Source organism: Hyla sarda, chromosome 9 (assembly GCF_029499605.1).
Source record: "Hyla sarda isolate aHylSar1 chromosome 9, aHylSar1.hap1, whole genome shotgun sequence".
NCBI lineage: Eukaryota > Metazoa > Chordata > Amphibia > Anura > Hylidae > Hyla > Hyla sarda.
The window spans coordinates 23,743,318-23,761,920 of record NC_079197.1 but is presented as its reverse complement, the minus strand read 5'-3'; the positions used below and the strand labels follow the sequence as shown (position 1 = coordinate 23,761,920).

The 18,603-nt window shown below is 43.0% G+C and overlaps 1 protein-coding gene across 6 annotated transcripts in view; it reads right to left on the bottom strand.

Moving 5' to 3' along the window:
- Nucleotides 1–336: 336 nt before the first annotated feature.
- The window catches only part of SNAPC4 (small nuclear RNA activating complex polypeptide 4), a 43,465-nt gene continuing 25,198 nt past the window's right edge, over nt 337–18,603 (bottom strand). For 5 of the 6 annotated variants that reach the window (XM_056540969.1, XM_056540973.1, XM_056540972.1 and 2 more), the window contains 9 exons: nt 17,454–17,999; nt 15,848–15,940; nt 14,372–14,555; nt 12,861–12,931; nt 10,820–10,930; nt 9,198–9,225; nt 6,379–7,919; nt 3,488–3,596; nt 337–692 (listed from right to left, as the gene is read on the bottom strand). In XM_056540969.1, the coding sequence (XP_056396944.1) occupies nt 3,495–3,596; nt 6,379–7,919; nt 9,198–9,225; nt 10,820–10,930; nt 12,861–12,931; nt 14,372–14,555; nt 15,848–15,940; nt 17,454–17,999 (2,676 nt within the window). In that variant the 3' untranslated portion in view covers nt 337–692; nt 3,488–3,494. The remainder of the gene's footprint in view (nt 693–3,487; nt 3,597–6,378; nt 7,920–9,197; nt 9,226–10,819; nt 10,931–12,860; nt 12,932–14,371; nt 14,556–15,847; nt 15,941–17,453; nt 18,000–18,603) is intronic. The other variant, XM_056540970.1, reaches the window with a different exon arrangement.

Genomic DNA, 18,603 nt, shown 5'->3' with positions numbered 1-18,603 from the left:
AAAAAAGAGACAACATAAAGAACTTAAATATTAGGTCGTGACTTTACATAAAAGCCCAACTTAAAGGGGTACTCCGCTGCTCAGAGTTTGGAACAAACTCTTCTGAACGCTGGAGCCGATGCTGGGAGCTTGTGAGGTCATAGCCCCGCCCCCTTATGATGTCACGCCCTGCCCCCTCAATGCAAGTCTTTGGTAGGGGGTGGGACAGCTGTCACGCCCCCTCCCATAGACTTGCATTGAGGGGGCAGGGTGTGACGTAATGAGGGGCCGGGCTATGACATCACAAGCTCCCGGCGCCTGCTCCAGCGTTTGGAACAGTTTGTTCCAAACTCTGAGCAGCGGATTACCCCTTTAAAGGGAGCCCAAAACCAAAAGGTGGTTTTGGAGAATTGTTCAATTAGTTACAGGTACATGTAATCTATACATTACTTTGCAGGTTTCTCATAATTATAGTTTCAACTTACAAACATGTTCCCTCTGCTATAAGAATATAACAGGTGGACCTGCAAAAAATAGTGTCAGATCCCAAATAGGCAGCACCGTGCATCGGCCAGCAAAGGTTAGCAAACTCTGGTTTGCGGAACTGGATCCATGTGCTGCTCTCTGAAGTGCTCAGCAGATGTAATGACTACTTTGTCATGAACTCCTACATTGGCTTTAGCAGGTGGATATTACATCATGATCAGTTTTTACTGTGAAAGAAGAACAAAAAATACAATATATGAACGTTAGACATGGAGGGAACTCAGAGCTGAAATGTAAAGAAAAAAAAGCAAGGAACTAAATAGCCTATAGGCATTATTTGGGTATCATATGTTTTTTTGGAGCAGATTTTACATGGGTATTTGATCTTATTATGGGCATATACTGATAGCTATTTGTGGCCTCAGACTATACCAGCAATTAATCAGCTAGTAGACCTGTTTAACCCCGAGTAGTTGGCACTAGGAGTCCCCAAGATCCGTACTGTGGAGAGTTAGCACTCAGGCATACAGTAGGGATCTATGGAAATCTAGGAGTGACAAAACTTCATAAAAACGATGGCGGCGCAAAATGGCCATGAACATAAAGACCAAAGGTTGATTTAAAAAAAAAAAAAAAAAAAAAGGGAAAAAAATAAATTAAAAAATAGTTGAATGTTGGGAGTTACCGTATTTTTCGCCCTATAGGAGGTAATACTCACGTGTCCCCGCCGCTCCGGACCCGTCACCGCTGCCCTGGATGTCGCTCATCACTGCCGCCGTGTCCCCATCGCTCCGGAACATCTCTGCTGCCGGCCGGGTATCCTCGCTCTCCGTCGCCACCATCAAGTCGTTATGCACGCCGACGCACGTACGCGACGACGAGAAAGTAGAGCGCCGGCCATACAGGGGATGCCTGAACGGAGAAGACACCGAGGAGGCAGGTAAGGTCCCTCCCGGTGTCCTGTAAGCACTAACCCCGCTATTCAGTTAGGCAGTTCGGGACCGCCATGGTGAAATCGCGACGGTCCCGAACAGCCCGACTGAACAGCTGGGTTAGTGTCACTTTCCCTTCAGGTCGCGGCGGTCAGCTTTGATCGCCGCGTCTGAAGGGTTAATACAGGGCATAACCACGATCGGTGATGTCCTGTATTAGCCGCGTGTCCCGGCCGTTGATGGCCGCAGGGACCGCCGCGATAGGGGTGTATTTGCCGTATAAGACGCACCGACTTTTTCCCCCCAGTTTTGGGGAAGAAAAAGTGCGTCTTATACAGCGAAAAATACGGTATCCATCATGCTGCATGTCAGTCTACATTAAAGGGGTATTCTAGGGAAAAAAATTTTTTTTTATATCAACTGTCTCGAGAAAGTAATTTGTAAATTACTTCTATTAAAAAATCTTAATCCTTTCAATAATTATCAGCTGCTGAAGTTGAGCTGTTCTTTTCTGTCTGGCAACAGTGCTCTCTGCTGAAATCTCTGCTGGTCTCGGGAACTGCACAGAGTAGAAGAGGTTTGCTATGGGGATTTGCTTCTAAACTGGGCAGTTCCTAAGAATTGTTGCTCACGAATATTCGCAATGCGAATTTTATTTGCGAATATCGCATATTCGCGAATATAGCACTATATATTCGTAATTACGAATATTGGTGTTTTTTTTTTTCACAGTACAAATCACAGTGATCATCCCTCTCTGCTTCCAGCTTGTGTGGTGTAAAGAAGGCTCTAATACTACTGTGTGAGACTGGCGTGCGAATTTTTGTATATGCTAATTTTCGCATATGTTAATTTTCACAAGCGCGAATTTTCACATATCTGAAAATAAAAACGAGAATATTGCGAATTTAGCGAATATATGACGAACATTCGTCCATATATTTGCGAATTCGAATATGGCCTATGCCGCTCAACACTATTACCGAGACATGTGTCATCAGAGAGCACTTAGACAGAAAAGAACAACTCAACTTCATCAGCTCATAAGTACTGAAAGGATTAAGATTTTTTAATAGAAGTAATTTACAAATCTGTTTAACTTGTTTTTTCCTGGATAACCCCTTTAACTGCAGGATCCTGATGTACTTTTAGGTATCCCTAGAGGGTCACCGTTAAGGAAGGTTGTGCGTCTGAACTGAAGAATTACATCATCAGAGACCCTAAAAGGCTACAGCCAGAGCATTCCGCTCCAGTAATAACCCACAGATGAGAACATTAGAAGATGTAAAATAATAAAATTATAATGTTAAAACTCTAAACTGAGTGGTAAAACAAGCAAAAAAGAATCAGAGAAAAATACTCTAAACACCATCAAAGGAGCGGTAATTCTGGTAAAAGATTAGTTCCATAGAGATTGGAACAAGCCGGGAAAAAGGGTGGATGTGGGTTTAAAGGGGTACTCTGGCCCTAAGACATCTTATCCCCTATCCAAAGGATAGGGGATAAGATGTCTGATTGCGGGGGTCCCTCTGCTGGGGTCCCCCAGAATCTCTCATGCAGCACCCACCTGTCTCAGCTGCACGGAACGACCATAGCACCGTGTCTGAAGACTCGCGACCACGGGGGGGAAGAGTATCATGACATCACGGCTCCGCCCCCTTGTGACGCCCCGCCACGCCCCCTCAATGCAAGCCTATGGGAGGGGACGTGATATTGCACCATATTCTAATTTTTCAAGTTTCACCTGATGTCACGGGCACGCCCCCTTGTGACGTCACGCCACACCCCCTCCATTCATGTCTATGGGAGGGGGCGTGACGGCAGTCACGCCCCCTCCCATAGACATGAATGGAGGGGGCGTGGTGTGGCGTCGCATCTTGGAGGCACAGAGATCGCGGGGATCCCAGCAGCGGGACCCCTGTAATCATACATCTTATCCACTATACTTTGGATAGGGGATAAGATGTATAAAGCCGGAATACCCCTTTAAGAAGACTGCACAATAAATCAGGCTTCAGGATGAATATGAATCTGAATGATTGGTGGTTATTAGAGATACAGTGTAGCAGCAGAGTTGGGCTTTAACATACCGATAGTTCATGTCTCACTGTGGCGATACGCCGGTCTCCTCCTGAGTCGCTTCCCAGTTTTGTCTGCAGCACTCATAGGAGTCTGACTCTCAAGATTCAGAGGGTCTCCCTTTCAAAGAGCAAGACAACAATTATACATTGAAGAATCGGTAACTAACTCCTTACCGAAGACAACCAGTTCTAAAGCCTGAACACTGCCTTTTTCTAGTAACAGAGAAACCCAGAACAAACTACAGTAAGTGGGGGCGGAGCTTAGCATCTTCTATGTGCTACACGTGGCTGCAAGCTGAGTCAGTCTGCTTGCTGAATATATTCCATAAAAGGTAAATTACGGCTTCCTTCTGACCACCAAAATGAAGGCCAGGGCAGCTGTTCCCCTCAATGCAAGTCTATGGGAGAGGGCGTGACGGACGTCACGCACCCTCCCATAGACTTGCATTGAGGCGGGGGTGGGGGGGTGACATCACGAGGGGCGTGGCCGTGACCTCACGACCCCCGTACCCAGCGTTCTGAACTAAACGTTCTGGACGCTAGGGCAGTGGAGTACCCCACTGTCACCAGTCTGAAGGGTTAATCTAACAAAACCAGGCTGATTTTTAACCCCATCAGGACTGGGCCCATTTTGAAGACACATAACTCTTATTTTTCCATCCACAGACCCATATGAGAGCTTATTTTTTGTGCAACCAATTGTACTTTTAATAACTTTCATTGAAAAAACAAAAACAATTTTGGGGTGGGTTTTTACAGAGTGCACTTTCCGGTAAAACTAACAACAGCTTTACACTTTAAAAAAAAAAAAAAAAAAAAAAAAAAAAAGATACCCATATGTACAGTTTTTGAACTACGGTACTACTTTAAAAAAAGTCAAACGTATGCTTAAAGGGGTACTCTGCTGCTCAGCATTTGGAACACACTGTTCCGAACACTGGAGCCGGCAGCTCGTGACGTCTTAGCCCTGCCCCCTCATGATGTCACACCCCGCCCCCTCAATGCAAGTCTATGGGAGGGGGCATGACCCTACCTTGTGGTGGTGGGATGTGATTGGTGCACTTTCTCATGCATTTGCATCCCTAAAAACTTAGTCATTTTAATTTTAAAGTAATAATTTGGATTAACATGTAAACAAGTATGGTTTTTAAACCTAATTGTACCAAATAGCCAGACTTTTAAACCTGTCCATCTTAACCATATTGAAAAATCTTTTCAAATTCAATTAAAAAACAAAAGTTATACATATTTTTTGTTATATATATATTTTTTTATGCAAAATAAATATATATATATATATTTCAAATGACAAGGCAATTTGCTTATATTAATGAGTAATTTCAACATATTTTTTGTAATGTGTGTTTTCTATGCCATTTTTTTAATGAAGGTGATGTGCACCTTTTTAAAGGGTTTGCGCCAAATTTTGCACCTTTTTCAAAAGTTGCATTTTTATAAATTCCTGACCACTGCAAAAACCTGACTCAAAACACGCTTACCACAGCCAAACACAGGAATGCGCGTATATGAAAAGTCGTAAAAAAAACACGCTGCACCAAAATATTGGCAACAATTTTACTCAAGAAAACAAGGGTAAAATGCTTCATAAATACCCCCCAAAGTCCCTGCACAGTGAGTGATTTAGGAAGCTGCTGTGGATGGAAAGAGTCCTGAAGAAGCTCCTACCACTCCATTCAGGTGATTGCTGAGGGGCCAAGGGTCCCAGATATACCCAAAAGTTTTTTTTGCCAGAATGCATCAGTTATCCTCCATAATATATAACATGCATGATCATGTACAAGCAAAGTAGCAGTGTTTTGAATGCAGTACAGGCAATTATATATATATATATATATGTAGCAAATTGGAATAAAGCCACCTTGAATCATTATTTCTGTGTGCTGCAACCATATTTTTTTCTGTGGATTACTGTGGGCCCCGAACCTGGGCTTTTACGGTTGCCTGCACCAGACTGACTTTTTTATACCGAGGTGCTGCTCACCCTGGACTTTGTGTGTGTGTATATATATTATATACACACACACATACATACACACACACACACACACACACACACACAGCGTTATGATGTATAGCTCAGTGGTCTCCAAACTATGGACCTCCAGCTGTAGCAAAACTACAACTCCCAGTTTGCCTGGACAGCCAATGGTTGTCCGGGTAAACTGGGACTTGTAGTTTTTTAACAGCTGGAGGTCCACTGTTAAAACCATTAAAGGAGTACAGCGACCAAAATTAACTTATCCCCTATCCACAGCATAGGGGATAAGTAGCTGATCAAGGGAGCTCCGACCCCTGGGACCCCCTGGCAATCTCCGGAAAGGGACTCCGTCTCGCTCATAGAGACAGGGTGTAGTTTAACACTAGAAGGGACACTCTCCCTGATGGGAGCACTAATGATGCCATAGTGCTGTACTCTGGTCTCTTCGGAGTTCCCATAGAAATCCTTACTCAGAGCCAGGTCCCGTTCTGGAGATTGCGGTGGGTCCCAGCGGGTGGACCCCCCCTTGCGATCAGCTACTTATCCCCTATCCACAGGATAAGTTAATTTTGGCTGCAGTTCCCACTTTAAAGGGGTACTCCGGCCCTAAGACAAGGATAGGGGATAAGATGTCTGATCATGGGGACCCCCACAATCTCTCATGCAGCACCTACCTGTCTCAGCTGCACGCAGCGCTGAAGGCTCCGTGTTTGAAGCCTCACGACCACGGGGCCAGAATATCATGATGTCACGACTCTGCCCCCTTGTGATGTCACACCCCGCCCCCTCAATGTAAGCCTATGGATAGGGCATAAGATGCCTTAAGGCTGGGGTACCCCTTTAATGCCAGGTATTCATGGTTTATCATAGTCTGAGATATACACATAAATCCACTTCTTACCTCATTTGGATGTGACTGTGGAGCTTCATAACCTGAATGTCCATCAGCAGAGCTTCCACATGCGTCCATATTTACTACTTGGTCTCCATCTCTGACCCCGCTCTTCCCCTCATACCCGGACGGCTTACTTTGTGGTAGTGAGAAACCAGCCAGCAGCCCTGTGAATGTGAAGGCAGAAATGAATCGCTGCTTGAGGAGGTTGTACGCTGGATTGTCTTTAAGTTTCTGCTCCACCAGGTTGTCTAGGATCTCTTGCTTCCTATTGCTGTCACTTTCTTCATCAGAACTGAGAATAAGCTTAAATGCACTTTCTTCCAAAGTCTTCTTCTGTAACAAGAGCCTGGAAAAGGTCTTCAGAGTGCAAGCAGAGGGTGGCAGATAAGGCATGTTGTTGTTGCCTTGCAGCCATCTTTTCACACAGTTCTCGTCTTCCAAGGAAATAAGGTTCAAGTCTAAAATCTTCTTCTCAGTGCTACTTGAGGAGAGCTCGGGGACGGTCTGAGATGAAGCTGGAATTGGACTATTTGCTACATCCAATGACCCTGCTTTAGGCTGACTGGAGGGGACAACTTTTTTTATTTTAACAACATATTTTTTGGGTGTAAGGGTCGATTGTGTTGCCGGCTGAACACAATGTAGCTGTGTGTTTTTTTCTGCAGTATTTTCTAATGAAGATGAGGCATCACTGTTAAGCGATTGTTGATTCGCAGTACCGCTCGTACTAGCCTGTGTTTCAGGGGCTTTATCAGAAGACATTGCATTTGTAGATGGCTCTGCAGTTTTTATACTAGATGATTTAGGGACAGACAAGTTCTGATTCACAGGTGCTTGGATTGGATTAGGAAAAAAAGCCTGGATTGGAATTTGGACCAAGCCTTGGGGAGTAAGGATCCAGGTGGTCGGGGTAGCTGCCGGGCTCACTCCGGTCTGAAGCAGTTGTATTGGTACTTGCTGGGAAACTAGTCCTTGACTGCCTGGTATGGCCTGCACATTGGAAGGAGAACCCACAGACACAACAGAACCCATAACTTCACTATTGCATTTATCTGATGCTTTTGCATCCTGCGTGCCAGTGACAGATTTGTGCGCATCTGATCTGGTCATTTTTGCAGGATCACTACTTGCTGAGGATATAGTGTTGCTAACAATATTGTTTGTTGATACAACCTGGCATGTCGGTAATGGCCCAAAGGGTGGCATAGCTTGTAAGAGACTGTTTTGTGAAGTGGCTGAAGTCACAGGAAGACCTGGGGTTTGATGCTTTTCGGCAGGGATGTACGGCTGGTTGACCACCATTTGTGGAGATAATAGGATCCTCGGAGAAACCACAGCTGCATTTTGGGCCAGAGGACAGTCTTTGGATTGTTGCATTCTTTTTTCTTTCAGCAACTCGGAGACAGTCTTTAGCTTTGGTGGGGGTGGGGCAAAACTTTTTTCTCTGCGCTGAGGAGGAGGGCGTTTTGCTTGTGGTCTAGATTCACTTTTGGATTTTTCCTTTGAGCTAGTTGGCTTTGATACCTCAGCAATAACTGAATGCGCAGCTACAGAGAAAAAAGAAAAATGAATGAGCAACTTTAGATGTAATTTTATTCAAAAGGAGGAGTTAACGCTACATCTTTCTAAGTGCCCCAAATTCCCCTTTTCCTTTATTTTTGGTCCAGTACTGTTTTTTATTTTAAATATATCATTATCAGGAGTCTGTTACCTGATCAATGGGAAACCCCCAAATCCACCTCTTAATCAAGGAGTTAAATAATACAATTCCTGCTACCTGCAGCCACCACTACAGAAAGCCTAGGAGCTAACTGATCATAGTTCAGCGAATACTGAACTCAATAATACATGCTTAGTAATTGCCTCTTTAGCTGGCAGAATGGTATCAATTAAGGCAGGGTTCACATGGCCGTTTTCTCACTTCCCGCTATTCTCCCGTTACTGCTGTTAAAAGAACCATACTCTTAACGGACTAACAAAATGATGCAAACGGAGGCCATTCTTTTGCATCTGTTTTTATCCTTTATTGTTCGTTTGTGTCCATCTATTTTTTTCCATCTGGCTACTTCCCGGTTGCTCACAATTAAAAACCGCTTAAAAAACTAATTGGAAAAAACTGATGCAAACGGATGACTGCAATGTTAAATTTATTATATCTGTTTCTTTTCTGTTTTTTTGACTGCATGCACCAAACCAAAGGAATAGAAACCAAACGGATGCAAATGTGTGACAAAGGATTGTAAAACAATTCCATTGACATCAATGAGATCCATTTACAACCATTTGCAAAAGGCTTGAATGGATTTAAGAACGGGCATGACATAACGGAGAAAGATGGCCATGTGAACGAGCCCTAACTTTATGTGTTTGTGAAGTAATGGGTCATTAAAAAAAAAAAAAAAAATTCAAAGTTCTGATCGGTTGGGTCTCAGTGCCAAGACCCCCACAGATCAGGCAAACTAGTGGTGATGCACGGCAGCAAGCATTATTTCCAAGCTCTCAGTCATCTTTGTCTCGCTGCTCCATAGACTTATAATAGAGCAGTGAGTCAATGAACGATGTGAGTCGGGGATTTCACATCTATTCCCGCTTGTTCTTCAGACAGATGAAGGTCTCAGCACTGAGACCCCTACCGATCAAAACTCTTAACAGGTGTTTGTGACATGTCAAAAGACATGTAAATGACAGAAAGCTACAAAGCCCAGCATAAAGTGTCAAACAGTAAAAATGGAACCTCCCCACCCCCACCCCCTGAAAACAAACAAATAAAAATAATTCTAACTTTTTATTTTTAACATACTAAGGAAACTTAACAAAATACATACCTAAAATGCTTTTCGGGGACTTGGCATTCTATAAATAAAAATAAATAAATTAAAATATTATATCTATATCTATATATATATATATATATATATATATATATATATATATATAAATAAAACTCAACGCGTGTGTATGTGTGTGTGTGTATGTGTGTGTGTGTGTGTGGGTATGTATGTATGTGTGTGTGTATGTGTGTATGTGTGTGTGTGTGTGTATGTGTGTATGTGTGTGTGTGTGTGTATGTATGTGTGTATGTGTGTATGTATGTGTGTATGTATGTGTGTGTATGTATGTGTGTATGTGTGTGTGTATGTATGTGTGTGTGTGTGTATGTATGTATGTATGTATGTATGTGTATGTTCCAGCATCACGTCCAAACGGCTAAAGATATTAACATGAAACTTGGCCACATGTTACTTATATGTCAACAACAAACATAGGATAGATTATTTAACCCTTACTCACCCCCATTTGCCAGGAGGACTTTATGTTTAAAGTCCCATACAAGTCTATGGGAAATATATGTTACTGCATAACTTCCAAAACGGCTGGAGATAATTTGACAATACTTGGTCACATGTTACTTATATGTCCACTTAAAATATAGTAATAGTTCATTTAACCCTTAACTACCCCCATTTGTGAGGGTCAGGGTTTTTGTTTAAAGTCCTATGCAAATCAATGGAAAATGTATGTTCCCACATAACTTCCGTACGGCTGGAGATATTTCAATACCTGGTACACATATTACAGGTCGGGATGGGAGGACGGCATGGGAGGACGGCATGGGAGGACGGCATGGGAGGACGGCATGGGAGGTCGGGATAGGAGGTCGGGATAGGAGGTCGGGATATGAGGTCGGGATATGACAACACTATATGAGGACGGGATATGAAGTCAAAAGCTTCCTCCTTTGTTTATTTTCCTCCCCAACAAGGATTAGAAAGGAAAAACCGGGCAACGCCGGGTACTGTTCCACAAAAACTTTTATTGCACTCCTTATGGTAAATGAAAAATATTTCTAATATACTTTGTTTAGAAAAAATAAAGTTTTCTATGTTTTCTTTATTTGTGCTTAAAAAAAGCTCAAGAGCACATTTTCCCCCAACTCATACACAGACTTTGGACCAAAGTCCAAACACAGGAAGTGCAGCCTGGAGTGCTGAGGGGGGGGGGGGGGGGTGTCCAGCCTCATCCAATCATAGCTCCTCTCACACATAACTGCCATATGCTGTTAGTTGGACAACCCCCCCCCCCCCCCCCCCACACTTAGTTTCCACTTCTATGGCCTTAAATCTAAAGGCACTCCATGGTTGCAGACCAGGCACTTCCATGATTGCTGACCATTTGTATGGCCGCCACGTCAAACAACATTTTAGCAGCTGCAAGAGAAATGTAGCTCTGCTGTAAGTTATACCAAAGCGAACAAAAGCTGAGATGCTGAGAATACTACAACTTCCAGCATGCCCGGACAGATGAAGGCTTTCTGGGCATACTAGGAGTTGTAGTTTTACAACAGCTGGAAACATACCGTTGGGAAAGCCTGTCCTAATTCCTGGTCATCAGGTTTTGTCACACCCCTAACGTTGGCACTATAGTGTAAAAGGTACGTTTTTCTTACTACTGGAGCAGTCCGTCGTGCTGGGCCTTTGGCTATCTGAGGGCGTCGAGTAGCTTGGGTTCTCCTTAGCCCGATCACCTGTAGACAACCTTTCACATCGATTTTGAAGAACTAATGCAGGAATGGGAAAAGCACATAGAATGTATTATAATATCAAACTGCATCATGGCATATAAATATAATCTCAGAGTGGGTTCACACAATGTAAGATGAAAAACAACAAAAAACGGCGTAAAATACGTTTTAAAAAACCCCTGTAATTATTATTATTTATCTATAAAAAGGTAGGATCACACATGCCATATTTTGCAGGTAATGGCCGCTCGGCTAATCACCGGCTGAGGCAGATAATTTGCCCGTCACTTGCATCTGGGGGGGTGCTCTGTTCAAAGAATGTTTAAATAGCCAGGGCTCCATACAGGAGATTTTTTATCATCAACTGGTGCCAGAAAGTTAAACAGATTGTGTAAATTACTTCTATTAAAAAATCTTAATCCTTCCAGTACTTATTAGCTGCTGAACAATACAGAGGAAATGGTTTTCTTTTTGGAACACAGAGCTGTCTGCTGACATCATGACCACAGTGCTCTCTGCTGACATCTCTGTCCATTTTAAGAACTGTCTAGGGTAGGAGAAAATCCCCATTGCAAACATATGCTGCTCTGGACAGTTCCTAACATGGACAGAGATGTCAGCAGAGAGCACTGTGCTCATGATGTCAGCAGAGAGCACTCTGCTCATGATGTCAGCAGAGAGCACTGTGTTCCAAAAAGAAAATGATTTACTATGTAGTATTCAGCAGCTAATAAGTGCTGGAAGGATTAAGATACCCTACCCCCCCCCCCCCCACCTGCACAACCAAGTAACTAAATATATACTATAACACTTTCTATGGTGTAGACATCTCTGTCAATGAGCAGATGGATCCAAACATATGGCCTCCATTTGTACACTTTTGGATCTGTTTTAGGAAAAAGTAATCTGTCAAAAAATGTATACCTAAAAATCCCACATGTCTACATCCCTTTTGCTGATGTATATATTTAAAACAATGAAATAAACAAACCAGCCTGTACATTGCAATGGCTAAAATCTGCTACAATCCGCTAATTATAGTGAATGGACTCCATTCACCTGAAATGTACTGTATTTGTTAAGGATTTTGGGTGAGATTTATCAAAACCTGCGCAGAGGAAAAGTTGCTGAGTTGCCCATAGCAACCAATCAGATCGCTTCTTTCATTTTTTGAAAAGACCTAAAATATGAGAGAAGTGATCTGATTGGTTGCTATGGGCAACTTTTCCTCTGGACAGATTTTGATAAATCTCCTCCTTTAAAAGGGGTACTCCACTGGCCAGCGTTCGGAACATTTAGTTCCGAAAGCTGTGTGCGCGCTGCGGGGGTCGGCCACGCCCCCTCGTGACACCACAACCCCCTTAATGCAAGTCTATGGGAGGGGGCATGATGGCCGCCACGCCCGCTCCCATAGACTGGCATAACAAGGGGGCGTGGCCAACCCCTGCAGCCGTGCACACAGCGTTCGGAACTAAATGTTCAGAACGCTGGCCAGTGGAGTACCCCTTTAACAGAGACCTGCAGTGTTAGACACTCATCTCCTAGCATGACGCCGTGGCCGACACGCCCCCTCCATGTATCTCTATGGGAGAGGCGGAGATGTAGCGTTCTTGCACGCCCGCCTCTCCCATATAGCTGTATGGGGGTGGGTTGTTGTCCTCAGTGAGGTTGACTATATGGGCATTCGCTGCGCAGAGCCACGGCAATGCCAGGTCCCTGTACGGGAGGTCGTGGGGGGGTGCCGGTGGTCAGACCCTCTCCGCGATCAGACACTTAGACACTTACCTCCTATCCGCAGGAAAGGGGATAACACTGCAGTACTCCTTAAAGTGCAGGTTCCACACCTGAGAGTAAACCGATATGTGGTGTGCAAACTCCACCTTATGAAGATTATTGATGAAATTGTGGGAACAAATGTAAGCCACAACTAAATCAGAATAAAAAAGGTGACCCCTCCAAAACTTACCTGGATAAGTAGGGTAAAAACTGGAGTGCTGGTTACAGCCACTGAGGAAATCTTCTTTTTTATTACATCAGCTGAAAAAAACCCAGAGGATTCTTAGTAGCTTAGCCAGTACACAATAAAGGCTGCATTCATATGGTGTGGCTGTGTCTAAGTAACATTGGGGTTTTTGCCTTACATAGGCACTGTCATTAAGGCAGTTTTTAAGCAATGCACTTTACGGTAAAACTGCTTTGTTTTCTTTATTCTGTGGGTCACAATTAAAATGAAACTCATGTTTAAATGCTTTTTTATTAAAGGAGTAGTCCAGGATTGGAAAACATAACCCCTATCCTAAGGATAAGGATAATACGGGATAAGTTTCAGATGGGGGGGGGGGCCCAGCTTTCCATCCAGATAGCGCGTGTCAACCACCGCACGAAGCTGCGGCGACACGCCCACTCAATACAGCGCTATGGCAGAGCTGGGGGGGGGCCCAGCGGTCGGACCCCCGGGATCTGAAACTTATTTCCTATCCTTAGGATAGACAATAAGTTTTCCAATCCTGGAGTTCTCCTTTAAAATAAGGATGTTCAAAATTGATATTCTGACAGCCTATAACTTTCTCATTTTTTTGTATATGGGACTGTAAGAGGGCTAATATTTTGAACCGTGACCTGTAGTTTTTATCTATACCACTTATACATATATGTGACATATGTGATTACTTTTTATAGGATGTGATGTGACCGAATATCATCAATTTTGGACTTACATAACATCAAATATGTTCATTTATAATTATTTTTTAATCATAGAAATTTTTTTTTTGGGGGGGGGGGGAAGGGGCTAATTCACTTTTATGGGAAAAAAAGTTTTAAATTATTATTATTTTTTTTTTAAATAAACACTTTAGCCCCTACATGGGACTTTTTATTGCAATCTATTGATTGCTTTTACTGTTCAGTGTACTGATCAGTGTTATTGGCTATCCTCTTCTCTGCGCTAGAAGGCAGACAGGAGAAGATGGCAGCAGACTGCCAGGAGCAGGTAAGGGAAGCTCTGTGGCTTCTTGATTCATCAGACCCCCGGTGCAAACAATAGCATAGGAGTGCTTTGAGTTGCAGTATTTCAACAGCTGGAGGCACCCTGACCTAGTCTGAACTAGCTGATAACAGATAACAATAAATTGCATTTAGCAATAAAGCAGATATACTTGAATCTAAAAAGGTCCCATACTACATGTACAAATAACCCTAAACATAACCATACCATATATGATTGTGATACTTGGAAATAAAAGTCGAGAAGGCTCCATAGAAATAAAGTCCTGTTTACATTGATATTAATATTGCAGATATTAGAAAACGCTTTTATAATCTTAGGTATAGATTGTAGTGGATTTCATGGAGAAGCATTCTTTCATCTACCGTGTGTAAATATAGCCCACAAAGTCCATGAGCAGATCACACAGTAACATTTTATAGACAAGACATCACTTGTTATTCACCATCATACAGTAATTTGCCATTTACCATGAATTTGCTCATCCCAAGGTGACTTGTAGCGAGTTAATATGGGAAGATAGACATTGCCCACCCAGGGCGTAACGGCAACCAGCAGACTTCTGTCCAATGGGACTCTTTTCTTTGTTTGCGCAACTTTTAAATCCGATCTCTTCGAGGTGTCATCTTCTGAGACTGTCTGTGTTTGACCAAGCTGTTGGCCCGAAAAAGACAAAAGAACATGAAGTACGGTGTAGATCTGTTTATGTCAAGCACAAAGCAAAATTTTACTCAGAATTTTGATATAATGGTTTCTACATCTGACCCTATTGAAACTACAATCTCTAATCAAACCCTCAGAAATAATCTACAGGCAAATTCTGATTTAATATATAATTTTTAAAATAGGGAATTCCCAAGTCACAATCCCCTTTATCAGAATAGTATATCAAGCTGGTCGGTGGACATCCACCTGCTAGGACCCCCACTGATTATAAGAATAGAGGAAACGTCCCCCCAAATTATGTTCTCCATTAATTGGATGGGGCAGTTTTCCTTTGTTATCATGATCAGTGGGGATCCCAGCAGTTGGACCTCCGTTGACCAGCTTGTTATCCACTATCATGCAGATAGGGGGTAACTCAGTGTGGGACTATCCCTTTAAGTATAAAATAATGGGATAACTACACTGTGTGTTTCACCATGGCACAAGTATGATGGCACTGACGCCCCCTAGCTTTTTGTTGGATTTTTTTGCAGTTTGCCTCAGACTACCTGGTACCTGTCTCCTGGTCACCTTGCCTTTGGCTTATCTAGTGAGATTCCCTCGGTCTCTCTCTCTCTCTCGCTCTCCTTTTTTCACTACTTTCTTCTCCTTTATGTTCACACTGCGAAAATTCCGCAAAATTACCTGCACATGTGCACATACTTGTGCAATGGGGATTCCGCTGTCCCATTCCGGCAGCGGAATTTCCGATGCAGAAATTCTGCATTCCCCCAAAAAAATTAACAGGTCTTTAATTTTGCTGAATCACATTGAACGCCGCAGGATAGGGTATAAGTTTTAGATCATGGGGGGGGGGGGGGGGTGCAAGAGCACTGGGGCCCCCTGGGATCTCATGTATGGAGCCCCGGCTCTCCTCCAAAGCAGGGCGTCACGACCCCTGCCCGAAGCAGGGACCGCCATGCCCCCTCCATATAGCTCTATGGGGGAGGCATTCAGCATTTCTTCGACTCTCCCATAGAGCTATGTAGAGGGGGGTGTGGCGGCCCCTGCTTTCGGCGGGGTTCGTGACGCGCCGATGTGGAGGAGAGCCGGGGCTCAATACAGGAGATCGCGGGGGGCCCCAGTGCTCGGATTCCCCCGATCTAAAACATAGGTTTTTTCCACGATACTTCTTCTTTAAAGTGAAGTCACTATGCTTTTATTATATGCATTATATTATATACATTAAATAGACATTGCTTAGATTTATAGCTCTATTCCCTGCAGGAAGAATACGCCACCTGTTTTCCTTGGCAAATTATGGTGTTACATTTAAGGATCGTACGAACTTCATCTTCACTGATTTGCAGAATATGGTGGCCGCTGTTCTTAGCCTAAGGAGAAAGGACATGCGGACATATTGATAATATTCATTAGGAAAAACAAACGTCTTGCAAATATCTGCTAATAGCTGCTGAAGGAACGGCCGTCAGAGCATGCTGGGAGCTGTAGTTTTGCAAAAGCTGGAGGCACCCTGGTTGGGAAACACTATGTAGATAGTAAAAAGGAAAATTAGAAAACAAATTAACATAAAAACTTGATGTCATTTTCTGATGATACTTTTTCTTACGGCTTCTTCTTTCCTCCTAGATACAGATTTAACCAAAAATGTGGGCTGAATAATCAATCCAAACTATATGGGGTCCATAAAATCAGAAAAACCTATCACTGGAGACTAAGACATGTATTAACAATAGTAATCTTTATTAAACAAAAATATATACAGACATGATAAAAACATTAAAAAGGCCAGCAACAGTCAGACTGCAAGACTCGCTGAAGCAAGGAAAATACCCCATAAGTAATATTGCACATACATTGTTATTGCACAAATAGATGTAACACAATATTGCACCTCCATAGAGAGCCCATGTATGGACATATACACTATAGACTGTATAAAGTGCCAGTGAGCAATAAATAAATATATTAAGGGGTAGTCCAGTGGTGAAACACTTAACCCCTATCCTAAGGATAGGGGATAAGTTTCAGATCGCGGGGGGGTCCGACCGCTGGGCCCCCCCCCGCAATCTCTTTGTACAGGGCCCTGGCTCGCTGGCCAGATCGCACGTGTTGACCACCGCACAAAGCGTCCGACACGCCCCCTCAATACAACTCTATGGCAGAGCCGGAGATTGCCGAAGGCAGCGCCCCTGTTCTGCCATAGAGTTGTATTGAGGGGCGCGTCAGCCACCGCTTCGTGCGGTGGTCGACACGCCCCCTTCCTGCGGGCTGTTGGGGCCCCGTATAGGAGATTGCAAGGGGCCCCGGCCGTCGGACCCCCCCCCCCCCCCCCGATCTGAAACTTATCCCTTATCCTTAGGATGAGGGGATAAGTTTTTCACCATTGGATATCTCCTTCAAGTGGTAAAACAATGAGGGACACAAAAAAAAAAAAAAAAAGACATGAAGTCCAAAGATGGAGAGAGTCACAAGTGTGAATAGGTCCCAGCGGAATCACGGAGCACACACTAGGCAACCCGAAGCAGGGAGGCTTTGGGTTGCCTAGTGTATGCTCCGTGATTCCGCTGGGACCTATTCACACTTGTGACTCTCTCCATCCTTGGACTTCATGTCTTCTTTTCTTGCAGTCTGACTGTTGCTGGTCTTTTTAATGTTTTTATCGTGCCTGTATATATTTTCGTTCAATAAAGATTATTATTGTTAATACGTTTCTTCTTGTCCAGTTTTTCTCCTAGATATTGAGAATGACCCCATGTAAATGTCATTTGAAGGCAATGGCCAAATTGTTTCATTGTTTGGCAAATCTGCAGTGGATTAGGCTACCCCCTGCAATCAAAAGTCAATTCACATAATCACAAGAATTAGCGTGTTAATAAAACAAACCTCTAAGAGGATGTCCTTAGGATTTTCTGTCACTATGTCTGTAGATGGTGGGTAGGCGATACCTTTCAGTACAGTGTTGAACTGAAAACGGGCCCGGCTGCCCCGCATTTTACTTCGTGGTATTCTAGAAGTGCAAAATTTTTCTTTTTTGACATTTTTTGGGGTCAAGTCTGAGTTTTTCTTCCTGGGAATCCATAAATCCAAATCAGGCACGGACTCAAGAAATTTGGCAGCTGCTTTTCTGTCTTCACTGTCAAAATCCTCTGCATTGTTTCTCGATTCATCTTCATCCTCGCTACTGCTACTACTACTGCTACTGCTACTACTACTACTGCTGCTGCTGCTGGTCATGATGCTGCTGCTGCTCTCACTGCTGACATCTGTGGCGTCATCTTCACTCAGCTCCTCCACTTTTATCTTCTTCGGTGTTGACTTTCGTGGTCTCTTTTGTGTCGCTGTATTTTGTGCTATTTTCTGTGGCACTGGGGTTTTCATTTTTTTGGGTATTTTACTACTTTCAGTTTTTTTTCGTTTTCTTTTTTTCCCCTGAAAAGTCAGAAAGAAACATGAACAGTTAACATTAAAAGGTTAACCCTGTAGTGAAATACATATTTTAGGCCTCAAAAGGGGTATTTCGGCCATAGACATCTTACCCTCTATCCAAAGCATAGGGGATAAGATGTCTATTCCTTTGAATAGGGGATAAGAGGTCTATGGACGAAATTCCCAATTTTTTTCCCAAGAGCCACAACTTTTGTAACTTTCTGCCGACATACCATATGAGGGGTTGTTTTTTGTGGCACCATTTTGGGGTACATGTAACTAACTTTTAGTAGCTTTTTTGGGAGGAATAAAAAAAAAAAATAAAAAGCACAATTTTACCATTGTTTTATGCATTTTAAATTTACACCATGTAAAAATAATCTAACGAAATAACAAAAATATCAAATTTACACAATTTTTTTACTGCCTGTGCACAATAAAACCCCCATACATTTGTTGCCTCTATTTTAAAACCTACCGTATAAAATATTTATAATTTTTCTGTAGACTGAGCCGGGTGAGGGATTTTTTTTTTTTTTTTGCAGGATGACTTTTATGGAAATTAGTCTGGGGTACATATGACATTTTGATCACTTTGTATTTTTGG